Source organism: Haliotis rubra, unplaced genomic scaffold (genome assembly GCF_003918875.1).
Source record: "Haliotis rubra isolate DU_JTF1 unplaced genomic scaffold, ASM391887v1 Scf5, whole genome shotgun sequence".
NCBI lineage: Eukaryota > Metazoa > Mollusca > Gastropoda > Lepetellida > Haliotidae > Haliotis > Haliotis rubra.
Window position 1 is genome coordinate 2,884,351 of NW_025767190.1, and position 27,724 is coordinate 2,912,074.

At 45.6% G+C, this 27,724-nt stretch overlaps 1 protein-coding gene across 1 annotated transcript in view; it reads right to left on the reverse strand.

Annotated features, from left to right (window-relative positions):
* Positions 1-392: 392 nt before the first annotated feature.
* The window catches only part of LOC124291712 (Ig-like and fibronectin type-III domain-containing protein 2), an 86,066-nt gene continuing 58,734 nt past the window's right edge, over positions 393-27,724 (reverse strand). The window contains exons 24-33 of the mRNA XM_046728779.1: positions 24,063-24,238; positions 22,356-22,485; positions 21,226-21,474; positions 20,825-21,124; positions 19,250-19,303; positions 5,950-6,087; positions 4,805-4,972; positions 1,886-2,039; positions 1,325-1,451; positions 393-523 (exon numbers count right to left, since the gene is read on the reverse strand). Coding sequence (XP_046584735.1) covers positions 1,421-1,451; positions 1,886-2,039; positions 4,805-4,972; positions 5,950-6,087; positions 19,250-19,303; positions 20,825-21,124; positions 21,226-21,474; positions 22,356-22,485; positions 24,063-24,238 — 1,400 coding nt within the window. The 3' untranslated portion in view covers positions 393-523; positions 1,325-1,420. The remainder of the gene's footprint in view (positions 524-1,324; positions 1,452-1,885; positions 2,040-4,804; positions 4,973-5,949; positions 6,088-19,249; positions 19,304-20,824; positions 21,125-21,225; positions 21,475-22,355; positions 22,486-24,062; positions 24,239-27,724) is intronic.

Consider the following 27,724-nt stretch of genomic DNA (forward strand, 5'->3'; position numbering starts at 1 on the left):
GCTACCCCACCGCCCCTTGTGGAAGGATGATGCATCAACCAACATGCTTGTATTTCCTGGAGGAAACCGACACTGGCATCTGTGTGATGAGGGACATAGGAAATCAGCATGCTCTCTCTGATAAGATTACTGAGTTGGACAAGCACTGTTCTATTGTGACATGAAGGAGTCAATGGCCTAGCTTAGAGGGAATCTCCAAAATTTGTGAAGCCATAAAAAAATGACAGTTCTACTTTTTCAAATAACAGATCTTACATAGAATTTGGATGTGGGTGTCTGGGTAAGATGGGTGCAGTGTCAGCAAGATACTGTCCTGAGACCAATTTCAACCACTCCATAATCAAATGATCTGTCCCTCATACACGAGTGTTGTTTACCTGAATGTAACGCGTATCTTGAACTTTCTTGTAGAAAATAACAAATCCTGACGGTTGTGGGCCATCAGTTGCACTCTTCCACATCAGACTGATGCCTGAAGAGACGTCGACAGCTTCAAGATCATATGGAGGATTGGGTGACAGAGCTATAAAGAAATCATCATCATCATCATCATCATCTACAGCACTTATCCAGATGCTAGAATCTGCTCAGATGCGGCTTATTTGTTCCCCAACCAGTGAATTCATATGCTTTACAATTATCATTCTTAACTTTCCAATGTGCTGTGACTTGACTGTTAGCGCTATGAGCATACCTAGTGTAGAGTTTGGCGCTATATAAAAAGGCATATTATTATTATTATTATTAAGGTGATAAAACCTGGACATACAGGGAACTATGTCAATACATCAAATATAAAGGAGACATCGAACTAGTAACGAACCATCTCTCATAGCAGTAGCACTAATTTTGTAAGATGGATACCAGAAAAAACAAACAAACTGGCTTCATTTTTTTAGCATAAGACAATGTCAGCAGTTTTCTGGTCTTGCTGCTGAACTTGCTCTGTAATGTCATCTATATGTTCTTGAATGCTTTTAGTATAATATATTTCCTACTATTCTTCCAAACTTTAAAAAAACAACAACTTTGATTTGTATAATATTGTTATAATGTTAAATTGAATTTATTTTGCTTCATCACTGAAATGTTTAATAACTTGCATCTTGACCCATAAAACTAGTCAGTGAGTGAGTGAGAAGTGTTTTATCCGTTTTTAACAATATTCCCGCTGTATCACAGTGATTGACACTAGATGTGGGAAGCACATATGTACCCACATGGGAAATCAAACCCCTGCCACTAGCAAGACAAGCAACCACTTTAACTACTTGGCCACTAAACTACTTAAACCCAAAAGAGTATGGTCCCAGTGACAACATACCGCCCACGTGTATGTTTCTGATCTGCGATGGTTGGCTTGTACCGAAGTCGTTGGAGGCTACTACCCATACTGCGTAGTTGATGTTGGCCTTGATGTTCACCACAGTGTAAGAGAAGAAGTTCTTGGACTGGAAGAAAACACACAGAGTTAAACACATCCACAAGTTTCTTAGACACCTGGTGTCATCACTGATTTTCTGTGATCAATTCATAGTTTTTTAGAGCTGTTTTGCCCGTTACACCAAACAGAATTTGTTTCTGAGGACAGTTAAGGCATTTTATATTTAACAGATTTATTTCCCCACTGGTACTATCAGTAACCTCTATCTAAAAGCTGACAGAACCCTTCTTGTGCCACTTCCACAAAAGTCCAGTACTACCTATCTAGGAGACTGAACTCCGTGTTTTCCACTCCCCCCTTCACGAGTCTAGTACTGTGTTTTCTAGTGCCACTTTCTACTGAATCTAGGACTATCTATATCTTGAAATCACTGAACTCCATACATGTCATGCATATGTTGGGGGGTGAGTGTGTGGGGACAGGTGTATAATGATTTCTCACCACGGTGTGATGCTCCTTCTTGACGCTCTCCCTTCCTGTACATATACCAGGTACTGCTTCACTTTCTGGCCATTCTTGCTAGGTCTGTCCCAGGTGACGAGGATCTGTTTGTCCTTGATCTTAGCAAACATCACTGGTGCGTCTGGGATGTTATCTGGGGACAATGGAAACTCCAGAACTACCTGCTGCATATTCAGTCAGTAATCAGACGTAACTAGTCATTCTCCATTTCTAATGTAATGATTTCATGTTTCGCACATACCATCCTTCTGATATCAATGATATTACCACACTGTATTACTTTTATGAAGAGTAAATAAAGCAAATAGTGAGTGAATGAGAGAGTCAGTATTGCTTTAGTTTGCTTTCAGCAATATTTAAGGAATATCTGGGCAGTTAATATGATCATGATAATGCTGTCTAAATTTAAACACACAATCACACATTTGACACACCAATCAAGTCTATTACCTCACAGAGACTTATGGGCCTCTAAAAACTAAACATCCTGTGTCTTTTGGGACACTAGCCCTGTCACTACACAGAATTATCTCACCTATACTTGTCTGCCCCAGCCATTACATCTAATGTCTTTGAGAGGCATTTAGAAGTTGGAGCAGTGACAGGGCTAGTGAGAGACAGTGAGAGCAACATTTCGGTGTAGTTAGAAACTTGATCACAGTTAGAAACTACACCGAAATGTTGCTCTCACTGTAATCAAGAATTTGTTTATCCATATATTGTTACCACTGCAGAGTTGTTTAACCTATCTGCACCAGTCACTACACAGAGTTGTCTAAACTAGCTGTCCTAGTCACTACAGATTTGTCTAACCTAGCTGTCCTAGTCACTACAGAGTTGTCTAAACTAGCTGTCCTAGTCGCTACAGAGTTGTCTAAACTAGCTGTCCTAGTCGCTACAGAGTTGTCTAACCTAGCTGTCCAAGTAATTCACAGAGTTGTCAAACCTAACTGTCCTAGTCACTACAGAGTTGTCTATCCTATCTCCACCAGTCACTACAGAGTTGTCAAACCTAACTGTCCTAGTCACTACAGAGTTGTCTAACCTAGCTGCACCAGTCACTACAGAGTTGTCAAACCTAGCTGTCCTAGTCGCTACAGAGTTGTTTAAACTAGCTGTCCTAGTCACTACAGAGTTGTCTAAACTAGCTGTCCTAGTCACTACAGAGTTGTCAAACCTAGCTGTCCTAGTCACTACAGAGTTGTCTAAACTAGCTGTCCTAGTCGCTACAGAGTGTCCAAACTAGCTGTCCTAGTCACTACAGAGTTGTCTAAACTAGCTGTCCTAGTCGCTACAGTGTTGTTTAAACTAGCTGTCCTAGTCACTACAGAGTTGTCTAAACTAGCTGTCCTAGTCACTACAGAGTTGTCTAACCTAGCTGTCCAAGTCACTACAGAGTTGTCTAACCTAGCTGTCCTAGTCACTACAGAGTTGTCTAACCTAGCTGTCCTAGTCACTATAGAGTTGTCTAACCTAGCTGTCCTAGTCACTACAGAGTTGTCTAACCTAGCTGTCCCAGTCACTACAGAGTTGTCTAATCTTGCTGTCCGAGTCACTACAGAGTTGACTAAACTAGCTGTCCTAGTCGCTACAGAGTTGTCTAAACTAGCTGTCCTAGTCACTACAGAGTTGTCTAACCTAGCTGTTCTAGTCACAACAGAGTTGTCAAACCTAGCTGTCCTAGTCACTACAGAGTTGTCTAACCTAGCTGTACAAGTCACTACAGAGTTGTCTAACGTGGCTGTCCTAGTCACTACAGAGTTGTCAAACCTAGCTGTCCTAGTCACTACAGAGTTGTCTAACCTAGCTGCCCTAGTCACTACAGAGTTGTCTAACCTAGCTGTCCAAGTCACTACAGAGTTGTCTAACCTAGCTGTCCTAGTCACTACAGAGTTGTCTAACCTAGCTGTCCCAGTCACTACAGAGTTGTCTAATCTAGCTGTCCCAGTCACTACAGAGTTGTCTAACCTAGCTGTCCTAGTCACTACAGAGTTGTCTGACCTAGCTGTCCTAGTCACTACAGAGTTGTCTAACCTAGCTGTACTAGTCGCTACACAGAGTTGTCTAACCTAGCTGTCCCAGTCACTACAGAGTTGTCTAACCTAGCTGTCATAGTCACTACAGAGTTGTCTGTTCTAGCTGTCCTAGTCACTACAGAGTTGTCTAACCTAGCTGTACTAGTCACTACACAGAGTTGTCTAACCTAGCTGCCCAAGTCACTACAGAGTTGTCTAACCTAGCTGTCCCAGTCACTACAGAGTTGTCTAACCTAGCTGCACCAGCCACTACACAGAGTTGTCTAACCTAGCTGCACCAGCCACTTTACAGGTTACACAAAACCCAATATTTTCTAATTAACGTCTATAGTAACATTTATATATATATATATTAAGCAAAGTTATCAGCAGCTAATACATATAAATGTGTGCATTGTCCGGCTTTAAAGAAGCAATAATAATATAAAATAAGACCACCTAAACCAGACCAACCCCAGTTTCGCAAAAAGTGTCTAAAGCTTGAAAATACCTGTAGTCACATACAGTACAAGTCATCATGTAAAAAAAGACTGAACTAAATATTAATTACTGGATGGATGTATATTTGAAAAACAAAACAAAAATCTTATACAAAATGTCATAAGATTTAGTCTTCACTGAGGGATTATGAAAGTGCTTGTTAAACTACTGATTCTGATTGGGTGTAGTGTAACCTACAAAGTCGCCAACCTGTCTGAAAGCTCAGTGGAGAGAATTATGTTACCCATTTGCCCCATATCCAGATACAATTAATCACAGAAAGCTACCTTACACCCAACAGGATGGACTGGATAAAAGCCAAAGCACATGTTTTGAAATTCTCACCCTATTTTCATTTGTAGGAAACCCATTATCCACTCACTTTTGTTTTCTTCCATACAGCCAATTATCTTGTCGGAGTGGTCAATACACTGCAGCATCTTAGGATCTGTCAAAGCGTTCCCAGTCCCTGGTGTATTTCCAGAACAAAAAGGTAGACAGTATGGTGCCACGCCCTCATTCTTACAGCACTGACTATGATCACTTCCATCTGAAACACAAGACAATAAATAGGCACTGTCAAGATAGTGATTCAGATAGTGACAGAGAGGCTGAACACTGCAATGATTTGGATTTGACTTGGATTACAGTGTATCAACTGTATTAGTGAGTCCGCAGTAATGTTGGTGGTAGATATGTAATAATTATGGTGGAGCACGGTGGTGTAGTGGTTAGCTTGCTGGCCTCTCACGCCAAAGGCCCGGGTTCGAATCCCAGTGGAGACACCAAAACTTGTGACCTGGGTCTCATACTGTGTTGTGTCCCTGGGCAAGGCAATTCGTCCACATTGCACTCAGTCCACCACGCTGTTCAAAATGGGTACCTGAAAAGCGGATGTACGGACCTATACGGTTGCACTTAGCGCTTAGTAGCAGCTTTGAAAGTACAATTCCGTCCCACTAAATTTGGATGCTGTTACAAGCATAGTGATTGAGTGAGTGAGTGAGTATGGTTTTACCCCGCTTTTAGCAATATTCCAGCAATATCACGGCGTGGGACAACAGAAATGGGCTTCACAAATTGTGCCCATGTGGAGTGATTGAGTGAGTGAATTTAGTCTAATGCTGCTTTTATCACTATTCCAGCAATATCATAGACGGAGGACACCAGAAATGGGCTTCACAACTTGTACCCATGTGGAAAATCGAACCTGGGTCTTCAGCGAGACAAGTGAATACTTCAACCACTAAGTTACCCCACTGCCCCTACAAGCAGATATCATATGGGTACTATCACTCTCCAGATTTACAGGAGCTCCTACCAGTGAGTGAGTATCGTTTAACAGCACTTTTAGCAATATTCCAGCAATATCGAGGCAGGGAACATCAGAAATGGGCTTCACACATTGTACCCATGTGGGGAATCAAACCTGGGTCTTCAGTGTGACAAGCGGACACTTTAACCACCAGGCTACCCCATCGCCCTAGAGCCCCTACCAGCATGAGGAAGGGACACGTGTGGACTTACCTGCTGCACACTGGGTAAAAGTTGGGAGAAAGTTCACACATTTAAACAGATCTGGTCTGTTGATGATGGCTGCAATGTCGATGTCGAAGGAACAGGCCACCATGCAGTCTGGGTCAATTTTCTTTTGTATACAGCAAGCTGCGAGGAATAAATATCATTGTAACCACGGTAAGCATTTATAAGAATATTGCAAAGGTAGTAACTGCTAGTTCCTTACAAAAATGTAATTTTCTGAATAAAATTGATATTTTATACTTATCCTGACTCATGCTTATTGCTTGTCTCCTTCCTTTTGCGAACGTTAGTGGAACACTTGTATCTTCTATTGAAGCTCCCTTCAATAAAAACAGACGTAAAATAACTACTCACCAAGAGTTATCCCTCTTGACCGCTCCCACATGCTTCACTCTCTCCAAATTATGAGCCCGACACTTTAATTTGCAGGGAAATCCAAAGTGTCTAGCGGGGAGGTTGGGAGGGCTTACCTCATGAGTCAGGATAAGTATAAAATATCAATTTTATTCAGAAAATTACATATTTTTCCTTATCCTGACTCATGCTTATTGCTTGTAGAATCCGTCGGATTTGGTGGTGGGTCAAGCTACTTCTGGATTTCATTTAGTGATTTATGTCTTATATACCCCCCTATGGGAACTTCTTGTTGGCACTGCTATTTTACTGCTAGTCTCTGCTGCTGCTGTAACCCGGTATTTCCAGCTGTCTCTGACGGGGGGACCACAATTGTTAACTTTTGGTCCTGGCTTCTGTTAACATCTTATGTGGATTTTGCGACTCCATTTCTTGATGCAAGCATCAAGTGGAGAAGCGACCCTTTTCTGTACGAGTATCCTTACAAGTACTGCGTCATATCACTTATGCTAGTCTGTCCTTAGACGTGCATATAGACTCTAAAGCTGAACTCTTCCGAGTGTAGGCTTTTTCAAGTCACGTGATAAAAGGGCTAGACTTCGTCTCAGCGCCTTTCAGAGACTGTCAACTGTTGTGCAACAACCAGGGGGCCGAAATGGTGAATGCCGGAGACGTCCTCGGTGGCGATGTCCCTCAGGTAATGGTTGGCAAACACCATGTCTGATTTCCAAAAGCAGCCCTCCATTATCGTCCTGATAGAGCAATTCCCATGTAGAGCGAGTGTTGACGCCAGAGCTCTAACTTCGTGTGGTTTGGCTCGTGGAGGATCCAGTCCTGCTGCTTTGTAGGCCCATAGTATGACAGTTCTGATCCAGATTGATATCGTAGTGCGGGAGACCTCCGTCTGTGTCGCTGTTGATATCGGGACGAAAAGACGCTTGAATTTCCGTCTCCTGGTCCTTGATCTTTGTAGGTAGACTTTCAATGCTCTTACTGGGCACAAGGATAGGTCCTGCGTATCCTGTGATCCAAGGACTGATGATAGCGGTGGGACGTGGAATTGTCTGTCCGGTTGACCTGGCAGTTGATTCTTTGCGATCAAGTCCCATCGCAGTCCCATATGCACGGTGTTTTGATTTTCATCAAATCGTGTTCTCTCGAAGTCCAGAGCATGTATTTCCGACATCCTTGCTGCTGTTGCTAAGGCGATCAGGAACAGCGTCTTCTGCATCAAGAACTCGAAGGATGTCCTCTCTAATGGTTCGTAGACGTCACTGGTGAGATGTCGTAGAACTACTTTGAGGTCCCACGCCGGAGCTTTAAATCTCTGTTGTTGGTCCTCCAATTTAAAAGAGTGTAGTAAGGCCAGTAACTCTGGTACTTTCGTCAGTTTTGCACCTGTCCTCATGGTGATGACTGAGCTCAATGCCGCTAGGTATGTTGAGAGGGTTGACCCTTTTAACCGCTTCGTTTGTCGTAGGTGACAAAGGTAGCCCGCCACTTGAGGGTGTGTCGCCTTTATGGCTGTAAAGCCGGTCCTCGCAGCGTATGTCTCGAAGCTTCACTACTTGTCGTCATACAAGGTGCGTGTAGACTTGCGTAGAGCTAGTGTGACTGCTTTCGCTGCCCTGGCGGAATATCCTCTCTTGTTCAAGCACGCCTTGATACAGTCCACACGCGTAGCCGGAACACCTCTGGGTTGCCGTGCGCCTGCTTTGTGTGAGGATGTACTAGTAGATTCGTCCACTCTGGTAGTTGCAGTTGAGGTTGTCCTAATTCTTGTATGAGAATGGGGAACCATATTCTCGCTGGCCAGTAAGGCGCGACCAAAATCAGTTGTAGGTCCTTCGTCTGGCTGATTGTCTGCAACACCCTCGGTATTAGAGCTGGTGGTGGAAACGTGTAAGCGTTTAGTCCTTCCCAGGAGATGCTTAGAGCATCCGTTGCCCATGCTTTGGTGAGACGAGTTATCAGTTGATTGTTGAATCTTGTGGCGAAGAGGTCTATTAGTGGCGCTCCCATCTCTTGTATGATCTGCTTGAAGATCTCTGGATGTAGCATCCATTCTGTTGGGGATGGCTGCGTTGGACGGGATAGTGTGTCTGCTATCACATTCTTGGCTCCTGGAATGTGGCATGCTCTTATGTGGATGTTCAGGTTGTCTGTTATGCTGAACAGTTGAAAGCAGAGGTCCAGGAGGTTCGCAGACCTTGTTGATCCTTGCCTGTTTATGTAGAACGCCACTGTGGAGTTGTCCGTATGCACCATCAGATGAGCATTCTCCAGAATGTTTGTCCAGTGGAGTATGGTGTTTAGTACTGCTTTCATTTCCAGCATGTTGATGTGCAGATCTTTCTCCTCGTTGGTCCACGTCCCAGCTGACACTTCGTTGTCGAGACGTGCTCCCCAACCTTGGAGCGATGCGTCCACGTAAAGATGCGTCTTGCACTCCGGCTCTGCTGAGTAGGTGCCTCCTCAAACATTCGATCTCTGGGTCCACCATAGTAGATATGGGCGTAGCGCTTCCGGGAGTCCGAAAGGTTCCGGGTCGTCTAGATGAACATTGACGAAGACCTGTAGTGGGCGTAGTTGTAGTCTCCCTCTGGCTGTCATGTCTTGCGTTAGGCCTACGTTAGGAGACCCAACAGACTCTGCCATTGTCGTAGTGGCCATGGAGAGAGTAGAGCTTGCGAGATCGTCTGTTGTATCTTGAGCCATCGGTCCTCTGGTACCACTATGCGGTTCTGTGTTGTGATGAACTGGATTCCTAGGAACCGCAGGTCCTGTGTAGGTTCTAGGTCCGACTTGAGGAGATTCACTAGCCACCCCAGTTGTGTAAGCAGTCTGATGGTGAAGTCCAGTTGTAGTCTGAGATGCTTGGGATCTTGATGTACTTGAATCCCGTCGTCTAGGTAGAAGGCACTGCGTAGACCTCGATGATGTAGGTATGTGACTATGGGCTTCGTCACCCTTGTAAACAACCAGGGGGCCGATGATATTCCAAATGGCAGGACCTTCCATTGGTAGTGTCGTCCGTCCAGTATAAACCTCAGGTACTTCCTTGAGTCCGGATGTACAGGAATATGCAGGTAGGCGTCCTGTAGATCTATGCTGGCCATGTAGTCCATCGGACGGACAAGGTGTAGGAGTTGTGGGAGATGTATCATGCTGAACTTTGGTGGTCTGCGTAGATAATCTCTGTTGAAGGCCCTAATGTTGTAGATGAGTCGGAAACTTTTCTTTGGAGTTTTTCTTTGGCACTAGGAAAACTGGGGAGTAGAACCCTGGTGAAAGCTCGTCCTGGTCCACGAGTTCTATGGCTTCCTTCTCTAGTGGAGATGTGACCGCTTCTCGTAGCCTCTCTGTCTGATGGGTCGTGAAGTTGAACTTGTGAGGTTCGTCTGTCAACGGCGGAGTTGCTTGTAGTTGCGATATCCGTCTCTTAGGATGCTGGATACAAATGGATCTTGAAGAATTCCCCAGTTCTCCCAGTAGTTTCGTAGACGTCCACCCACTTGTGAAGGTTGTACAGGAACGGCCGGGGGTGGAAGACTCCAGTCGTTCCAAACCCCTCCTTCATCGTCTCTGATTCTTGGCGCCTCTGGGTGCCCTGCCTCACCCGGGTCGTCCTCTATAGTTGCCGGCTGGGCGACAAAAAGAGTCCTTCCCTCCTCTGAAGGTGCTCATTTTCTTGTCTCTTGGATGCCTGCGAACTTCGACTTGCCCGAGTAGCGCTGGGACGTCTGCCTGATGACAGTGGCCAGTGTATCAATGGACTTTATCATGAGGACCTCTCTGGAGTCTTTGGCAACTTCTTTGGCGACATTGTCAATCTCCCCTGCGAAGGTGGATGATGTCGACCATGGGGCTCTGTACAGCGACTTCGTGAACGTTCGCTCCAGGTGCACGATGCCAGTAGTCCTTGTCGTCTCGCCAACGTCAACGCTGCTGAGATGGATGACAGATGGTCCGTCATAAACTGCTGGTCCTTCTTCTGCATGAGTAGAGCAGAGTAGATCATCAGGTCCTCCTCTGCGGTAGAGTCCCTGAACTTGGCGATGAGCGTCTCATTCACTGCCCTGGATCTGTTCAGGCTGAAGAACATCCTTCTGGACATCGTCTCTATCTGCGCCAGCTTTTTGTCGTCAATCTTATAAGACTTGGTCCGGGCGGCGTTGATGACCTTGTAGTTGTCATCGATCTCTTGTGCCTTCATGAAGGGGTCCATATTGTGTAGGGAGAACTTCTTACCGTTGAACTGTGGTATATTCAGTGCTTGGGATCTCGTTGCCTTCCGGAAGGCTTCGTCCAAGTTCTCTGGAACTTCCGAGATGGGATCAATTGGCGGAAGAGTGATCGTGTCGACATCATCGTCCTTCATCAGGTACGCGAGTGCTGCATTCTCTTCCTTAGAGGGTTACGCTAACTCCAGTCCGTTGGCCATCCAATATCTTATCTCTGCGTCCGAGAAGATAATACCGCCATCGTCCTCTGTTTCAGGGGCGCTGATCTGGGATCGTTGATCCTCCTCCGCTGGGGATGTGTGTGGAGACCTGCGCGGAGACCTGCGTGGAGACTTGTGTGGAGACCTGCGCGGAGACCTGCGTGGCGATCTGCGTGGAGATGAGCCTGTAGAGCTGCGTCTGTAGGGCGATCTGCATGGAGACCTGCGTGGAGGCGAGCGCCTCTTGGTTCGTGAATGCCTCGGCGAATCCCTTGACGATCTGTGTGATGTTGATGACGTCCTTGAGGTTGTCTCCGAAGACCTTCGCGAAGGCTGTTCATCTGCGTCGTCAATGGAAGGCCTCTCCGATGTGTCATCGGCGATGGGTCCTTTGTGCAGGTCCGGGATCTCTCTGCGGGTGGTGTCCAGGGCTGGTTGATCTCTTTCCTGCGTGAAGCGCCTCTCCATCATCTCCATTATCAGCTGTGAGAACTGCTGCATGAAGGCCCCTGGGTCGAATGTTTGCGGTGATAGATGAGCTCCCCTCTCTGCGTTGGTAGCGATATGGTCCAGGGATCGCTCATCTGCCGTCAGTGTAGATACCTCGGACTGCATAGATAACTGAGCTGAAGTTACCGTTGCTGAGGCCTGCTTCTTCTTGGGGCGATGTATCTCCGGGATGCTGAGCGGCTGCTCATCATAGAGACCTCTTTCTTCCATCGGGACAATCTCGGCCGAGAAAGTCCTAGTTGTCTGCACAGACGTCCCCGTAGAGCTGCTTGCCGTCTTAGGTGTGTGTGGCCGTCTCTGCGTAGAGGACAGCTTCTTCTTCTTCGTCTGCGATGAAGGGATGTCCGAAAGGGCAGCCCTCTTCTTCGAGGTGGCGGACAACGTCCCACGCCCATCTTCCGAGGACATCTCCGGCGGATCACTGGAAAGAAGAGGGTCGTCTGACAGCAGTTGACACGAGAGGGACTCAGCCGGCTTATCCATGACTTGAAAAAGTCGTCTGGTTGCAGCGAGAGCTGGAAGTACAAGGTGTTGTGCAGCTAGGGCACAATGAATGCGGGTCTGCAGCAGAGAACCTAAACCTACAACGAAAACAGGTTTTCATGAAATGTAAACAACTGAACAAACCCGGACAAACCCGTGAATAAACAGTGAAAAATACGAATAAATTTCAAACCATATTGTTGAAGGATACTCCCTAAACCCCTATAAAGGTAATGTATAGGGTAATAACTAATAAATAAAAGGATATAGTGCCGTATAGAAGACACAGGCGCTCTCCCAACCGTCCACTAGGGCGAAGAAGGAGAGAGTGAAGCATGTCGGAGCGGTGGCGCCACTTTTCCCGCCAAAACGGCCAGAGGGATAACTCTTGGTGAGTAGTGATTTTACGTCTGTTTTTATTGAAGGGAGCTTCAATAGAAGATACAAGTGTTCCACTAACGTTCGCAAAAGGAAGGAGACAAGCAATAAGCATGAGTCAGGATAAGGAAAAATAATAACAATGTAACCACAGGAATCATTGACATCATTCTCACAATGTTAATTCTTACTACCAATATTGGCATGTCATTTGAGTCAAAACAATTAGCTAATACACACAGGGTGGGATTGGAGTTGCGTTCTAACTTCAGCAGATACAACTTTGCCAAATGACGTAGCTAAGTTGTGTAAATGAAATATCTAGAAGGTTTATGTCACATCTGTGTCCCCTAAAAAAATGGCATAAAAGTTACTAACAAGGCCTTAACAATATGTAAAAGGAAAGGGTTGTAACAAGGTCAACACATCAAGTTCGACTCAGAGCGAATACAATTTTGACTGTATATACCACCTTAAAACTTAAAATGCATTTCAAGCCAACAGTTTTCACTACAAGTTGAAACATACATCACAAAAATTTATACAAACCTGTAGAGGTTATGAATTCTTTGAAGAAAGTCCTCCTTGGGGTACATATAAGCATTAAAATGTCCATTTTAAATCCTACGACAGTTGTAACTATATTTTTAATAAAATATTTACAAAACAAAAAACTCGTTTTGTCTTGTGAGACCACCCCTACAGGGCCCCACCGGACCAACACAGCCAAGAGCAGGTAACTCTCGCCGTCTACCTCGTACCTCACTTTTCATGCTGAACGTGTCAGACAGAATGAGGGGAGGCGGGTGGCCGTACCCCAAGGAGGACTTTCTTCAAAGAATTCATAACCTCTACAGGTTTGTATAATTCTTTTTCAGAAGAAGTCCTCCTTGGGGTACATATAAGCATATGACAGACTCCCAAAGATATTTGAGACGGAGTGGCATTCTGTCTGGCAACAACTAAACCCGTGGTGGAGTGAAATCTACAACCGACACGGAAATAGAAAACACCGAGCCACCTGACCGCTGATGTCAATCAGACGGGGGCGGGAACTAGAGAGCCCAAGCTTATATGTCAATTGGCTCAATATCAATGACATAAAACCCCGCCCCCAACCATTACAATGGAAGGAATGTATGGGGACATGCCGAAACAACTCCCAACCCTAATATAGCCCCAGCCAGACAATCGTGGCGAGAGGTATAAGGGTAGGGAAAGCGTAAAAAATGTAAACGCTACAAAGCCAATAACCCAGGAGTCGAGCTAATAAGTACTGCAAACTAATGCTCGAATGCAGCCCCTGTTTGGAAGAGGGCTTGCCGGGACCTCGATAAAACCCAGAGAAATTATTAGCCTCGCTAAAACTTTCTGAGGAAATCGAACGAAGTACAAACGCCATGCATTGTGCGGTGAAAACACCAAACACTCTCGGCGAGGAGGGTAAGTGTAGGCCACCATCCCACAAAGCTGATTAACACAAGCTCCCAAATACCGAAGGCTCCGGAAGAGGGAAAACTGTGGCGCATAAAATCCCCTGAATAGCGGCGTAGCCGAACATATGTTGGCTCACTATTACACTAACCTGGTCACGCGTGACATGCGGCTCGAAGAGAGGCATACCAAACAGTGCCCCGTGGGGTTCGCACCCAATTCTGTCGCAAGACGGGTTAATAGCATATGACTGGTTAAAGCGTTCAAAAGCGGACCCGCCCTCTTGAAGGGGCGTAAGGGACGATATGTACACCCAAACCCGACCCAACCCGAAAGGATGGTAGGCTAATCGATGTAGTGATATGAAATATATCGACATTGAACACAGAACCGATACCAATGACCAGTTACTAACTTGGTCAGGGTGGCAGGTCACTCTCCACTGGAGAGAACCGAAAGACCGAACCGAGCACGATCCTTAGAATGCGTGTCAAGTTGGTAATGGCGAATGAAGGCGTTCTGCTGGCTCCAAAGAGCGACAGAACCGATCTCTTCATTGAGCAGTGCCACTGTGTATTGTCAACAAAGCGGCATCTGCCCTACCCAGTCTGCCTTCAACCCCTCTCGGAGGTAAACCGTATCATTGTAACCATACAATTACGAAACAAGCCAACGAGATAAAGTCGCGCTTGCTAGCAGACTCCCAGTCTTCCCGCCACCAAACAGCACACACATGGGTACCCGTACGGATCCCTTTTGTTCGTTCGTTAAGTGACAGGCACGGGTGAGCAATCGAAGATTGGTCCCCGGTGCGGAAGGCTGGGTAAGGGTGGAAGTGCGATATGAGCAGTCACGTGGAAAGCAATATCGCGACTGAGAGTGGTAGGTATCCGGGAGTCGAATCTGGGGACATGATCAGTATAAAATACTGTCAGTGTCGGGTCAGTGGGAATCGCATGGATGTACCCGACCCTTCTACCAGAGTTCACCACAACAAGTAAAGTCGTCTTCCACGTCAACAAGTGAAGTGAGAGAGACGATATACTTGAAAAATTAGGGCCAGACAGCCAATTGTGAATAAGTGGCAATTTTAAGGTGGGCTGGGTCGCCGACTGGCGGTCGAACCCTGTTCATGCCAGCCACGACGCGCGATGTAAGAGAGGATGCTGCCTAGGCAGAGCACCATCGAGCGAGGTGTGAAAGCGTGGAAATAGCCATGGAGTACCCGGCAATGGTGGACGTCATAAGGCTCTCAACCAAAAGCGAGGTTATAGTAACTCCAATATCCGAACTAAGTCCGCAGAATAGGGATTATGAAATCCCCTATCTGCACAGCAGCGCCCACCTATCAACACACTGAGCGGGTGTCGAATCCCAGGCAGAATTGTGTCTGCAACGGTTGCAGGAATTCGTGTGTTATACCCGACAGAGACCAAGCCACCCAGTGAATCTGAGGATTCGGTGTGGCGCCCGATGAAGTGAGAATGTCTGGCGAAGAGGTAATTCAATCCCGGTGTGCGCGGATCAACACCAACCTGACTGCTGTCAATTCCAGCACATTGATGTGCAGGTTGTGACTTCGTCTCAAGAGGCTGCAGGTCACCCAGAACATCGCCTAACCCGGTAGGGATGTATCTGGCTGGACTGAGAGCGGCGGTGTCTCCAGGGTGGGGACCCTCGGAGAGACGCCTGGCGTCCTGTCCATCTGACTGCGTGGAGGTTGACAATTCCGCCCAGTTCTTAAGTAACTGATCGTGAGGTCCCGAGACTCAACAGTTATCTGAAACCACGATGAGTCAGTCGCCTATGTGCACGGGTGACAACACCGGCACTGCGATCTGGCTATCTGAGCTGTAATAAACCTCAATTTGGTGAACACCCTTGGCACCGTAATGTAGCCTAAGGAGAGCACACGAAACTGGTAGCACGTCCCGTCAAACAAGAAACCGGAAGGTAAATCTTGAAATCAGGGTGCAATGGAACAAGGAGGTACGCGACCTCGAGGTCGATTGGCGTCGCCAATCCTATGTCTCGGCAGATGAGATCACCGAGCGGTGTCTCCATCTTGAAGGACAGTACCTCTATAAACTTGCTCTCAGATGAGAATGGGTCTGAACATTCCGTTCGTAATGGCAACTATGAAATAAGTGGAGTCAAACCCCACATATTCCTGACCATTGGAAACCACCACACTGGTTGCCTAGCCCAGCAAAGACTGGATCTGGGCACGGAGTATTGTCGCCGTCTCCCGGGAAGCCGACACAGGAGTGTGTCGCTCCGCCGGTGTTTGCGGCAGAATATAGTAACCCCAGCAGTCAGCAACTTAACGTTTGCTGATGCCTGGGCACCTGAGGAAGTAACGAGAAGCTCAACAGACTTCCGTATTCCTCGAAACTGTCCCGGGCGTGTATGCCCATAACCGCCCTCATCATTTGACTGGCACAGCTACAATGCAGTCCCTAGCCAGATGAGAGTTGCCCCCGTCAGATGCTGCCCAGAGTCGCCGACGAAAAAAAAAAATTCCACCGGTGCTCTCTCCCCTTTCCACCAGCTCCCTCAGCAGCGCTGAGAGATGCGCCGAGTGGAGCATACAGCGTTGAGCAGACTTAAGGGAGAGTGTGAGGCCTTGTCCCGGATGCCGTGCTGGAAGCAAGCTTCCCTCCGGGAGGCGAACTCCAACGGTTCGGGTAGTCGACATGGACAACACCTGAGGCAACACAGCCGCGATTCTATCTCGCACTTGCCCTCAGGGACGAACCTACTTAGTGGTAAGTTCAAAGTAGCGAAATGGGCCGAAGCTCAAATCGACTTGTCCACTGTACGAGCCTGAACCCCGATTCCGAGGCACATGTGAGAAGCCTGACAATCAAGGTTTCACAAGCACTCAGACAGACCTCGGAGCGGCGAGGTGACAGTCACACCCGGCACACTCGATGGCATCTAGGTCTAGGACCTGAACTACCGGCGCCGAGACCTGAACTACCGGAGTCGGGAATCTGCGCCCTACCAGTGCCGAAGCCTGGGTCGGCGCTACCCACGGGGTTCAGAGAATCCGCAGAGCCGAAGCTCAGCTGTTCTAGACCGAACCCCGATCCGGAGACACGTAGGAGTAGCCTGATAAATCAGGTTTCCCCAAGTACTCTCCAAAAGCGCACTGAGCGTATAGTCAAACATAGCCTATAGCGCTGTATATAAATACCCATACATACACATGTATATATATATATATATATCGGTCGGCGGTTCAAGTTCGAACCCGATCCCCAAACACATGGGAGTGGCCTGACAATGCAGGGCTCGCCTGGTGTACACGGTAGACCTCGGCGTCGAGGTGATGATCGGCAGCTCGTCACACTCAACGGCCTCTTGGCCAGGGCATCGATAGACATCAGGCGAGACCTGAGCTAACAGCTGGGGATCTGCTCCGTGCGGGGCGAAGCCCAGGTCGGTGCTAGTCCGATCTGCAGTCCCGAGACACAAGGGAGTAGCCTGGCAATGCAGGTTGCCCCTGGTGGACACAGGTAGACCTAGGAGCGCCGAGGTGATCGGCAGCTCAGTGGAACCCAGACGGGGGCGCCGAGAGGAACCTGCCGATATACAGGTTTCCCGGGCAACCCCGACTGACCACTTGGCATGGCGATGAGGTGTCCCGAAGCTGAAACCTGCATCGGGCGCCTAATGGCGACCGCCAGTCAGGGCACCAGGGCAAAACCTGCAGGGCCGAAACCTGCATCGCCGGGCCAGGCGCCCGTGACGCGAACCTGAGCCCGACCTGAGCTAGGGTCGCCACAAGGTGCCGAAGGCACACCATCACCTGAGCCGAAGCCAGGATCAAGCTGCCTGGGAGGAGGTGCGTTCTCCGAGCCAAAGCTCAGGCCGCAGCCAACCCCCCCAGATGCGTCCGATCCACCCCCGACGACAGGCGTGCTGAGCTCCTTGCGGAACCCAGACAGCACCGTGTCAATCGGGCCGGGAATTTCACCACAGACGACACCTGGTGAACTTACCTTCGAGATCAACACTTTGCGAGCTGAGCTCCTTACGGAGCCCGGACATCGCGCTATCAATCATCGAATTGACATTATGTTGAAGAATATGTTGCTGCAATAGTGAAGTCATATTTAAATTAGCAACATTGTTTGCGGGGGAAACGATAAAGGGATTTCCTTAGAAACCTTTTATCAAATATTATCCCCCGCCTGAAGCAGATTAGTGAAAAACATAAAATCTGCGTGTCGGAAAGAATGCGCGTGAGGCGCAGAAACCCAGACAAAAACCACAACCTCGGCCTATGAGCCACGTTGTGTGTAAACGTATGAAATATGTATCATAATACAACATAATGTAACAGGAATATTGGCCGCAAAGGCGTTTATTATGAGCATCCTTGATCGTCGTGGCGTCCTCGCTAAACAAACGGAGGCACACTTTATAACCATCCTGTGGCGGTAGTGTGCATGGCACAACGCACAGGGCTTAAACTGCAACAAACAGAACCACGCCAGTGTTACTAGCAGGAACTGTGAAGCAGCAAACACATAAACACAAGTAATAGCAAGAATAATCCGCGCGGGCTATATATAAAATGCTACAAGCTACAGCCATTTAAATACTAAACATACAATGCAAAGCAGAAAAAAGCTAGCCACCCCTGCGTGTACTAGTGATAGAGTAAAGTTGAGTGATACTGAAACGAACACTATCAAAATTACTCAACAACGACTTACCACAAATTCGCTGAAAAGAAAGAGAATTTAGGCAAGCCTACCATATAATATGCAAACATAATATATGAACTCCCTACTACAAGCTACCAATAACATATAGCAAGGAAACCACGATCGCGCGGTCCGCCATTTTGCCTGCCACATGGCTGGAAAACAGAGAACCCACGCAAAGTTACAACAAAAGATGAATGAAAATATCCACATATGACGTCCATCTAACGCCCGTGCATAGAGAAAGGAACCATACATACAGATTGAGACTCTTTTACACTCATCGTATCGGTAGGAGAGCAAACTCGAAACGAACACCACGCACGTCTATTCAACAGAACGACAGCATGAAAAGTGAGGTACGAGGTAGACGGCGAGAGTTACCTGCTCTTGGCTGTGTTGGTCCGGTGGGGCCCTGTAGGGGTGGTCTCACAAGACAAAACGAGTTTTTTGTTTTGTAAATATTTTATTAAAAATATAGTTACAACTGTCGTAGGATTTAAAATGGACATTTTAATGCTTATATGTACCCCAAGGAGGACTTCTTCTGAAAAAAGAATCAAAGTGGTGCTGTGGGAGATGGGGTCTTTCGAAGCTTGAAAATTCATGATTGTTTTATTCCAAGCTCAAATCTCTGCTCAGAATTTGCACTGCCAACTTACCAATTTTCTCGCTTATTTCATGGCATACACAAGCGACATGTACCAAAACATGCTGAACTGATGGCATCTGTCAATGCACTAATTGCTAATTTTTGGGAGACACCAACACTTAACTGCCTTAATGAGCTTTCGTTAGAAACAGGCCTGTTGATGACCGTGACAAGCCCTGCACTGACAAGAGTCAGCTATCTGATGGGACACATTTATTTACAAAATATAATCAACTTTATGCAAGCATATAATTGACCCTAATTCATTGTAGTTGGACAAATGAGAACTAATGTAGTTGGTTGTGTACTGACCTGTGACATTGGTCACTCTGGCGGCTGGGTGAATCTGGATTTGAGCATACGGATCTGAAAACAAAGTGGCCATTACATTGTGGTTTGGTTACAAAGCTGGTAGCAATGTTTATTTTGTCACAGCTGTCAATTATTACCTTGCTTGCATATACACATGTAAAGTGGGGGGACACAGTCAACACCTTGTCTGTCTGTCCGGAGCATAACTAAACAGCTGTTCAATATTTTTCAACAAAACTTGGCATATATATATCAAATAGACCCCGAAGTGGTGCCTTTTGCTATTTGAGGATTTTTGGTTTGTTTATTTTTCTCGATTTCCACAAACAATTTGGACTTGGTATCAAAAGGGGTGGTAAAATGATTTCATTTCCAGAGCACCAATCAAAAACCATGAGATATTTTTTATCCAAACCAGGTACATGTGTTAACCAAGGGCTGAAGTTGTGACTTTTGTTATTTAGGAATTTAAAGAAATTAATTTGTTTCCTGTTTCCATAGCAACAAGTTTGACTTTGTTCATAGTGTTGAGTTTGTCAGGACCATATCTCGACAGAGTACTAGGTATTCTTTCTTGAAACTTTGCACACACAAAACCCAGGTTGTCAACTGCTGCCTTTTGCTGCAAGGGAATTTTATAATGTGTATTTTTTTCTTTGACTTTTATATTGGTGTGTATCTGGCAGATGTACAAAGTTATGAATCCCAATTCCATGTTATTGTTTTGATAGCTCAATAACTACTCTTGCATACAGATGGACAAATTGGACAGAAATGGAAGTTTGACTTTGAGTAACTGTCAGATGTGGGGTCTGGGGTCTGGGGGAACTTGTCATCTTTTAATTACTCTTGTTGACTTACTTTTGTGACACTGAAATTAGTATAAACAGAACTAATTTGGTTTACAAATGCCATCAACAATTTAATTAATGGTGGTTTCCATCTCATCTTTGTAAACCTTTCCCAAACTTGAAAATGTATAGTTTTAGGCATTAAGCAGGCTCAGGTGAGGTGAGGTGAAATTGGGTTTACGTCGTGCTTGAGAATATTTCGCTCATATGACGACGTGCATGCATGTGTATGTGTATGTGCGGCTGCTTGTACTAGCCCAAACTTTTTATAGTGCTAGCCCACTGAGATACCACGCCGCAGTGAAGCCTGAATACCCCACTCAGACACATTATACTGACTGCGAGCCGACCAGTCCTTGTTGTACCCATTAATGCCAAGCACCAGGCAGGGACCAACAAGTACCATATTTTAACGTCTTTTGGTATGACGTGGTCGGGGTTCGAACCCACGACCTTCCACTCTCCGGGCTGACGCTCTAACCACTACACCACGGAGGCGGTTGTAAGCAGGCTCAGATTACATTTTCTGTTACTAGCGGACTGAAGATGACATGCCTTATTAGAACTTCCTGTTATACAGTCATAACTTAAGTATATTTGTTTGGGCTTTTTGTTGTTGTTATTAATGGTTAATGATGAAGACAAGCCAAAGGGGTCATACAATGATCTTACTGTGAATGCGTAGCAATACATTTTATAATTGATCATGTTGATGCTTACATACCGATGAGTTTCACAGCACCAGTGGCAGTCCCATACTTATTACTTGCTGAGCAGATGTAATCAGCATAGTCACCGCCGACAACATTGTTGATCCGTAACTGTGCAACTGTTATTCCTGTGTGAATTCTGACTTCATTATAGGCCTTCACCTTGGGTAAAGAAGCTGTGAAGGTCTTGTTGTCTTTCTTCCATTTTATGCTGACGACATCAGGGAAGCCGGAAAACCAACAAGCTATCACTCCAGTTAGACCCTCTTTTGGATTCTTAGTATCATCTCGATTTTCAACAACCTTGGGCTTAACTGGAAAGAAACAACATAGACATTAAAAAGGAAAATATCTTTCAACTACTTTCACAATTACATAAATGAAACTAGAAAGCTGTTTATTGTTTCCAACTTACATCTGACAGGCAAGTGAACTGTGACTGATTTTGAATCACCCCCATTTGATGCGGTACATGTATACGAGCCACTGTCGGCTTCCTTAACGGACATTATAGCCAGCCTCCTTCCAGTTCCGACCACCTTTCTGTCTTTTGTCCAGGTGATGTTGGGCGTAGGGTTGGCGATGACATCACAGAACATCTTCACAGGACTACCAAGGTCTATAACTCCTTCAGGACTGAAGTTGATGCTCACGTCTTGTATTCCTGAAAAGTTAAGGGAGTAGGGAAAACCTTTCAGTCATGTTAATCATGAAAGGCTCGATCATAAAATAAAATGAAAAGAATTTGAACATATTTTTCTTCAACCTACAGCTCCATCTTTGATATTTTTGAAACGTAATAACAAATCATGGCTGTTGACCTTTCAGAGAATTACACATCAACTGCTTTGATCAGATACTTCCACATTTTACTGTTAAAATAGTGAGCCTCCTGCAGTTGAAACAATTTCATCCTTGATTACCAAGCTGACCTGATTCCTTCAGGATGACTGAGTGAGGTCTTAGTAACATTCCAGGGCCTTGATTTTCGAAGCTCTCTTAGTGCTAAGATAGTCGTAAGTACCATACATTAACATTAACTTACAACTATCTTAGCGCTAAGACAGCTTCGAAAATCTAGGCCCAGCAATCAAACATGGGCTTAAGACAGTGAACCAAGACAATATCACAGCAGGGGACGTCAGAGATGGGCTTAAGACAGTGAACCAAGACAATATCACAGAAGGGGACATCAGAGATGGGCTTAAGACAGTGAACCAAGACAATATCACAGCAGGGGACGTCAGAGATGGGCTTAAGACAGTGAACCAAGACAATATCACAGAAGGGGACGGCAGAGATGGACTTAAGACAGCAAACCCATGTGGGGAATCGAACATGGGTCTTCAGCATGATTTAACCACAAGACCACCCCACTGCCCAATCCATTTACAACAATCATAGGAAACTGAGGAACTCCACTGAGAGCTCGACTGCTAATTATTGATTGATCTTCTGCGGTTATACAAACATAGTATACACGGCTACTTACAGAGTTCAGATGCCATGTGCTCAATGTATCAGTGTAAGAAAAGCAACAATTACCAAAGTCATTCATAAAAAGGGTCTGAGCAGGCGCCATCCGACTGCCACCATACTGGTTCCGTGCTGATACAGACACTCGGTAGTATTTGTTACTCTGTAGGCCCGCCAGGTTGTAAGGGCTCTGGACATTCTGGGTTGGAATAGAGAATATCATTTTGGACAGATGTTTTTCTTGCATTAAGAGTCTAGGCATATATCTAGGCATTGCTTTTTATTTAGTATAATTTCAAATTCAAACTTTACTACAGATTCCTATGGAGAAATCACACATCTTGAAAAGGTTTTGAATAGAAAAGGGTTTAACTTTTCTAATTACATTAATCATGTATGGATAAGATATCAGATCGTAGACGCAAATTCTTATCAACTGCCATAATACACTTCAATTTCATACATGCATGAACACTTAAATGACAAGATCAGATGGTGATAAACTAAATAACTTCACACAAGGTTACAAGGACAGCATTTACCCTGTTCAAATATATATATATTCATTTGGGTAGGTGATAAGGAGGACGGGTGAGGTCAGGTGGGTATGGTAAGGTGAGACCATGTAGGTGAGGTGCGGTGAGGTATGGTGAGCTAAGACTATGTGGGTGAAATGAGGTGAGTTGAGGTATGGCAAGGTGAGACTGTGGGTGAAGTGGATGGGTATGGTGAGGTGAGACTATGTGGGTGTGGTGTGGTTAAGTATGGTGAGGTGAGACTATGTGGGTGAGGTGAGATGAGGTGAGGTATGGTGAGGTAAGACTATGTGGGTGAAGTGAGGTGAGATGAGGTATGGCAAGGTGAGACTGTGGGTGAGGTGAGGTGAGGTGCAATACGTTGAGAAGGGGATTATTGCACATAAACAGTTCATTCATTCATTTATGTGTACGTGCATGCATGTTTGTACAGGTCTTAATTATTGCTAGCCAGCAGAGATACCTTGCTACATATATACATGTATACCCTATTCAAGCATGCTCACTTTGAGGCAACTAGTGTTTAAATCCCTGTAATGTGGAGTGATGGCCAGGGAAATATAAGCACCATTTGAGCATACAAACCACCAATCTGCCCTTGAGGAAGAAGCACTAGTAGACAAGAGGCGGTCCAAGGTGAGTCCAGATGGGTGAGTAAAAGAGATGTGGGATGGTGAGTGAGTGAGTGAGTTTGGATGTGGACATGTGAGTGAGTAAGAAGGTGAGTGAGATTGAGTGAGTGAGTGAGTTTAGGTTTACGCCGCACTCAGCAATATTCCAGATATATGGCGGCGGTCTGTAAATAATCGAGTCTTGACCAGACAATCCAGTGATCAACATGAGCATTGATCTGTGCAATTGGGAACTGATGACATGTGTCAAGCAAGTCAGTGAGCCTGACCACCCGATCTCTTACGACAAGCATGGGTTACTGAAGATCAATATTCTAACCTGGACCTTCACGGGTGTGAGTGAGATTGGAGATGGACAATTGAGTGAGTGAGGTGAATTTGGAGATGGACAATTGAGTGAGTGAGGTGAATTTGGAGATGGACAAGTGAGTGAGTGAGTGAGTGAGTGAGTGAGTGAGTGAGAGTGAATGGTTTGGTCAGGCAGGTGAATCAGTGAACTTGGAGATGGGTGGGTGAATATGTTCGCAACTAGGTGGGTTAGAAAGAGGGTTGATAGACATGTGTTGGAGGTTGAGGAATGAGATGTGGTGTCATATGATCATACCAACCTCTTCGCTTTGGGATTCAGGTCCACCCCTGATGTAGGCTATCGTTTCCCAGTAGTGGACGCTGTAGGTGCAGCTGTTGTTGTCACAGTTCTCTGCTGAAGGTTTCCATGTTATCTTTATCACTCCACTAGAAACATGCTCAGCTGTCATGTTTCGGGGTTCCGATGGCACCACATCTGTTAATTTATGTGTCAATGCTTAAAACTGTATTTGTTAGAGTAAAGATATTATTTTACTCTAAATGGCAACTGCTCCATCACATCCATTAGGGAAGGATGTTTCTGGAAGTCTGATACTGCCTTTGCCAACCATCATCTGAGAGATTTCTCTACAGAAGATGTTGCTAGCATTAATCAATGAAATCCTCTTGTTGTAGCGCAACAATCTGGGAGAGAGACAAGGCCAAGGCTGGTCACGTGGGGAGCCGGTGTGCATGCATAGTGGAGGGATGCATTTGGGTGAGGTTTTTTCCTGTCTTGGGGAACATAAGACAGAACGTTTTCATGATGTCTCGTGTTTAAAGACAGAGACTCAAATAGTATGAGTCAGGATAAGGAAAATTATGTAATTTTCTGACTAAAATTGATATTTTATACTTATCCTGACTCATGCTAATTATGCTTGTCTCCTTCCTCTTGCGAATGATAGTGGAACACTTGAAATCCCTTGAAGTTCCCTTTAAAAAAGCGGACGTAAAATCACTCACCCAAGAGTAGCGTCCCTTTCCTCCCTTTGGCGCCCACATGGTCACATGATCGGCCATATTTGTCACTCTCTCCGTATGGAAGCCCGACACCCGGATTTACAGGGAAATCCAGAGTGCCATAAGAGAGAGGTTTGGGAGGGCTAACCTCATGAGTCAGGATAAGTATAAAATATCAATTATAATCAGAAAATTACATATTTTTCCTTGTCCTGACTCATGCTAATTATGCTTGCAGAATCCGTCGAAAACGGTGGTGGGTCAAGCCACGTTCTGGATTCCCTGGTTGTAGATTTACCTCCTGTATTACCCCCCGTTGGGAACTTATGACGGCACTGTTGAAGATTCTTTCAACCTATCCCTGATGAGTCTGGCGGGACCACAACTTGTCAGATTTCTTCCGAAACTTCTCCTGACATTTTCGTGTGGATTTTAGATATACTAATATTCCATTAGTTATCTATTGTAACTCCATCTCTTAATGCACGCATCAAGTGGAGATGCGACCCTTCTTCATGTACGAGTATGTCCTATACAAGTACAGGGTCTATCACTCATGCTAGTCTGTCCTGGACGTGTGCAAGGACTTTAACCATTTGCTCTCCCTAAGGGTTGGTTTTCACAAGTCACGTGATACAAAGGGCGAGATTTTCTCAGCGCCTTTGTGGAACCGTTAGTTGTTGTGCTACAACAAGTGGCCCAAACTGGAGAATGCCTGAGACGTCTTCAGTGGCAATGTCTCTGAGGTAGTGGTTGGCAAACACTGTGTTCGATCTCCAAAAGCAGCCCTCCACTATAGTTGTAATCGAGCAGTTTCCATGCAGAGCATATGACGCCAGGGCTCTGACTTCATGTGGATTGGAGGCTTGTGGAGTCTCAAGACCTGCTGCTTTATAGGCCCTTAGTATAACGGCTCTCATCCATATCGATATCGTTGTCCTAGAGACTTCCGTGGGTGTCTCAGTGGATAAGGAGATGAATAGGCACTTGAATTTTCGTCTCCTTGTTTTAGTTCTTTGTAAGTAGACTTTAAGTACTCTGACTGGGCATAAGGATAGATCCTGCGTATCCTGTGGCCCAAGGACTGTAGATAGTGCTGGGATGTGGAACTGTCTGTCAGGCTGACCAGGGAGTTGGTTCTTGGCGATAAAATCCCATCTCAGTCCCAGATGTACGATGTCACGATGTCACGATGTCTTGATTCAAATCGTGATCGTTCAAAGTCCAGAGCATGTATTTCTGCCATCCATGCCGCTGATGCTAGGGCGATCAGGAACAGCGTGTTCTGAATTAGTAGTTCAAAGGATGTCCGTTCTAGAGGCTTGTAGGCATCACTGGTGAGATGTTGTAAAACTATGTTGAGATCCCAGGCAGGAGCCTTAAATTTCTTTTGTTGGTCTTCCAACTTGAACGAGCATAGTAGTGCCAGAATCTCTGGTACTTTGGTCAGATTGATACCCGTTTTCATGGTGATAACTGTACTGAGGGCAGCTAAGTACGTTGAGAGTGTTGAACCTTTTAAGTGTCTCATCTGTCGTAGATGACATACCGGTAAGTATTCCGCCACTAGAGGATGTGTTGCTTTCACCGCTGTAAAGCCTTTCGTCTTTGCATATTGTTCAAATCTCTGCCACTTGTCGTCATACAAGTTGCGAGTTGATCTGCGTAGAGCTAGTGTACCCTCTAGTCTTCAAGCAAGCATTAATACGCTCCACGCGTGTAGCTGGAACAGTGTCGGGTTCCCATGAGCTTGCTTGGTGTGTAGATGGACGAGTAGGTTCAACCACTCTGGTAGTTTCAGGGTTGGACTTCCGAGTTCTTGTATGAGGACAGGAAACCATACCCTCGCGACCAAAATCAGTTGCAACATAGTCGTCTGCTTGATTTTCTGTAGTACTTGTGGTAGTAGTGCAGGAGGCGGAAACGCGTAAGCGTTTAATCCTTCCCATGAGATGCTTAGAGCATCTGTTGCCCATGCCTGAGGATCTGGAATCGGTGAGACGAACGTTGGTAGCTGTTTGTTGAACTTTGTTGCAAACAGGTCTATTAGTGGGGATCCTAAAGTCTGTCTGATGAACTGGAATGCTTCTGGATGCAACATCCATTCCGTCGGGGATGGTAGTAGTGGACGAGATAGGGCATGTGGCATGCCTTCATGTAGATGTTCAGGTCGTCAACTATGCTGAACAGGAGAAAGCTGAGTTGTAGCAGACTTGTTGATCTTGTTGACCCTTGTTTGTTGATGTAAAACGCCACTGTGGAGTTGTCCGTGTGTACCATGAGTCGTGTGTTCTTAAGTACGCTGGACCAATGTTGTAAAGCATTGATTACTGCATTCAACTCCAACAGATTGATGTGTGAATTCTGATCCTGACTCGACCACTTCCCTGCGGCCACTTTGTTGTTGAAGTGCGCAATCCATCCTTGTAGGCATCCACGTAGAGATGAGTGTTGCAAAACCGGCTCTGACAAAAAGTTCCCTCCGCAAACGTTCGACTTCCGAGTCCACAATAGGTGATATGGTTTCATATGGTAGTATTAACTTATCTAGGCTGTCTATAGTCCGTCAACTTAAGTTTTGGCACCCTGTTTTTCACAATTTACATAAAACTCTTGAATATTTTAAAATGCTACTCTGTTCATATGGTAATTGTATACTGTGACCTAACAAGATATCGATTTTAGTAATTCTAAAATGATTATTAAAGATTTTGCCTTTAAACCTGTCATATAATAATTGTAAAACTGTGGAGAGTTTTACGAGGGGTTAACGCACGTGATGGAAAAGCCAACAACATTGTAAAGTGTGTGTCAGCGTGATATGTACATGCACGGGTATTTACATTAGCACGCTCAAGTGATGTCAAAGATTGTCAACACACAGGTTGTGGTAAAAACGATGTTGTACAAAGATGACCGGTAAATCATCAATAATAATAATAAATGTGCATTTATAATG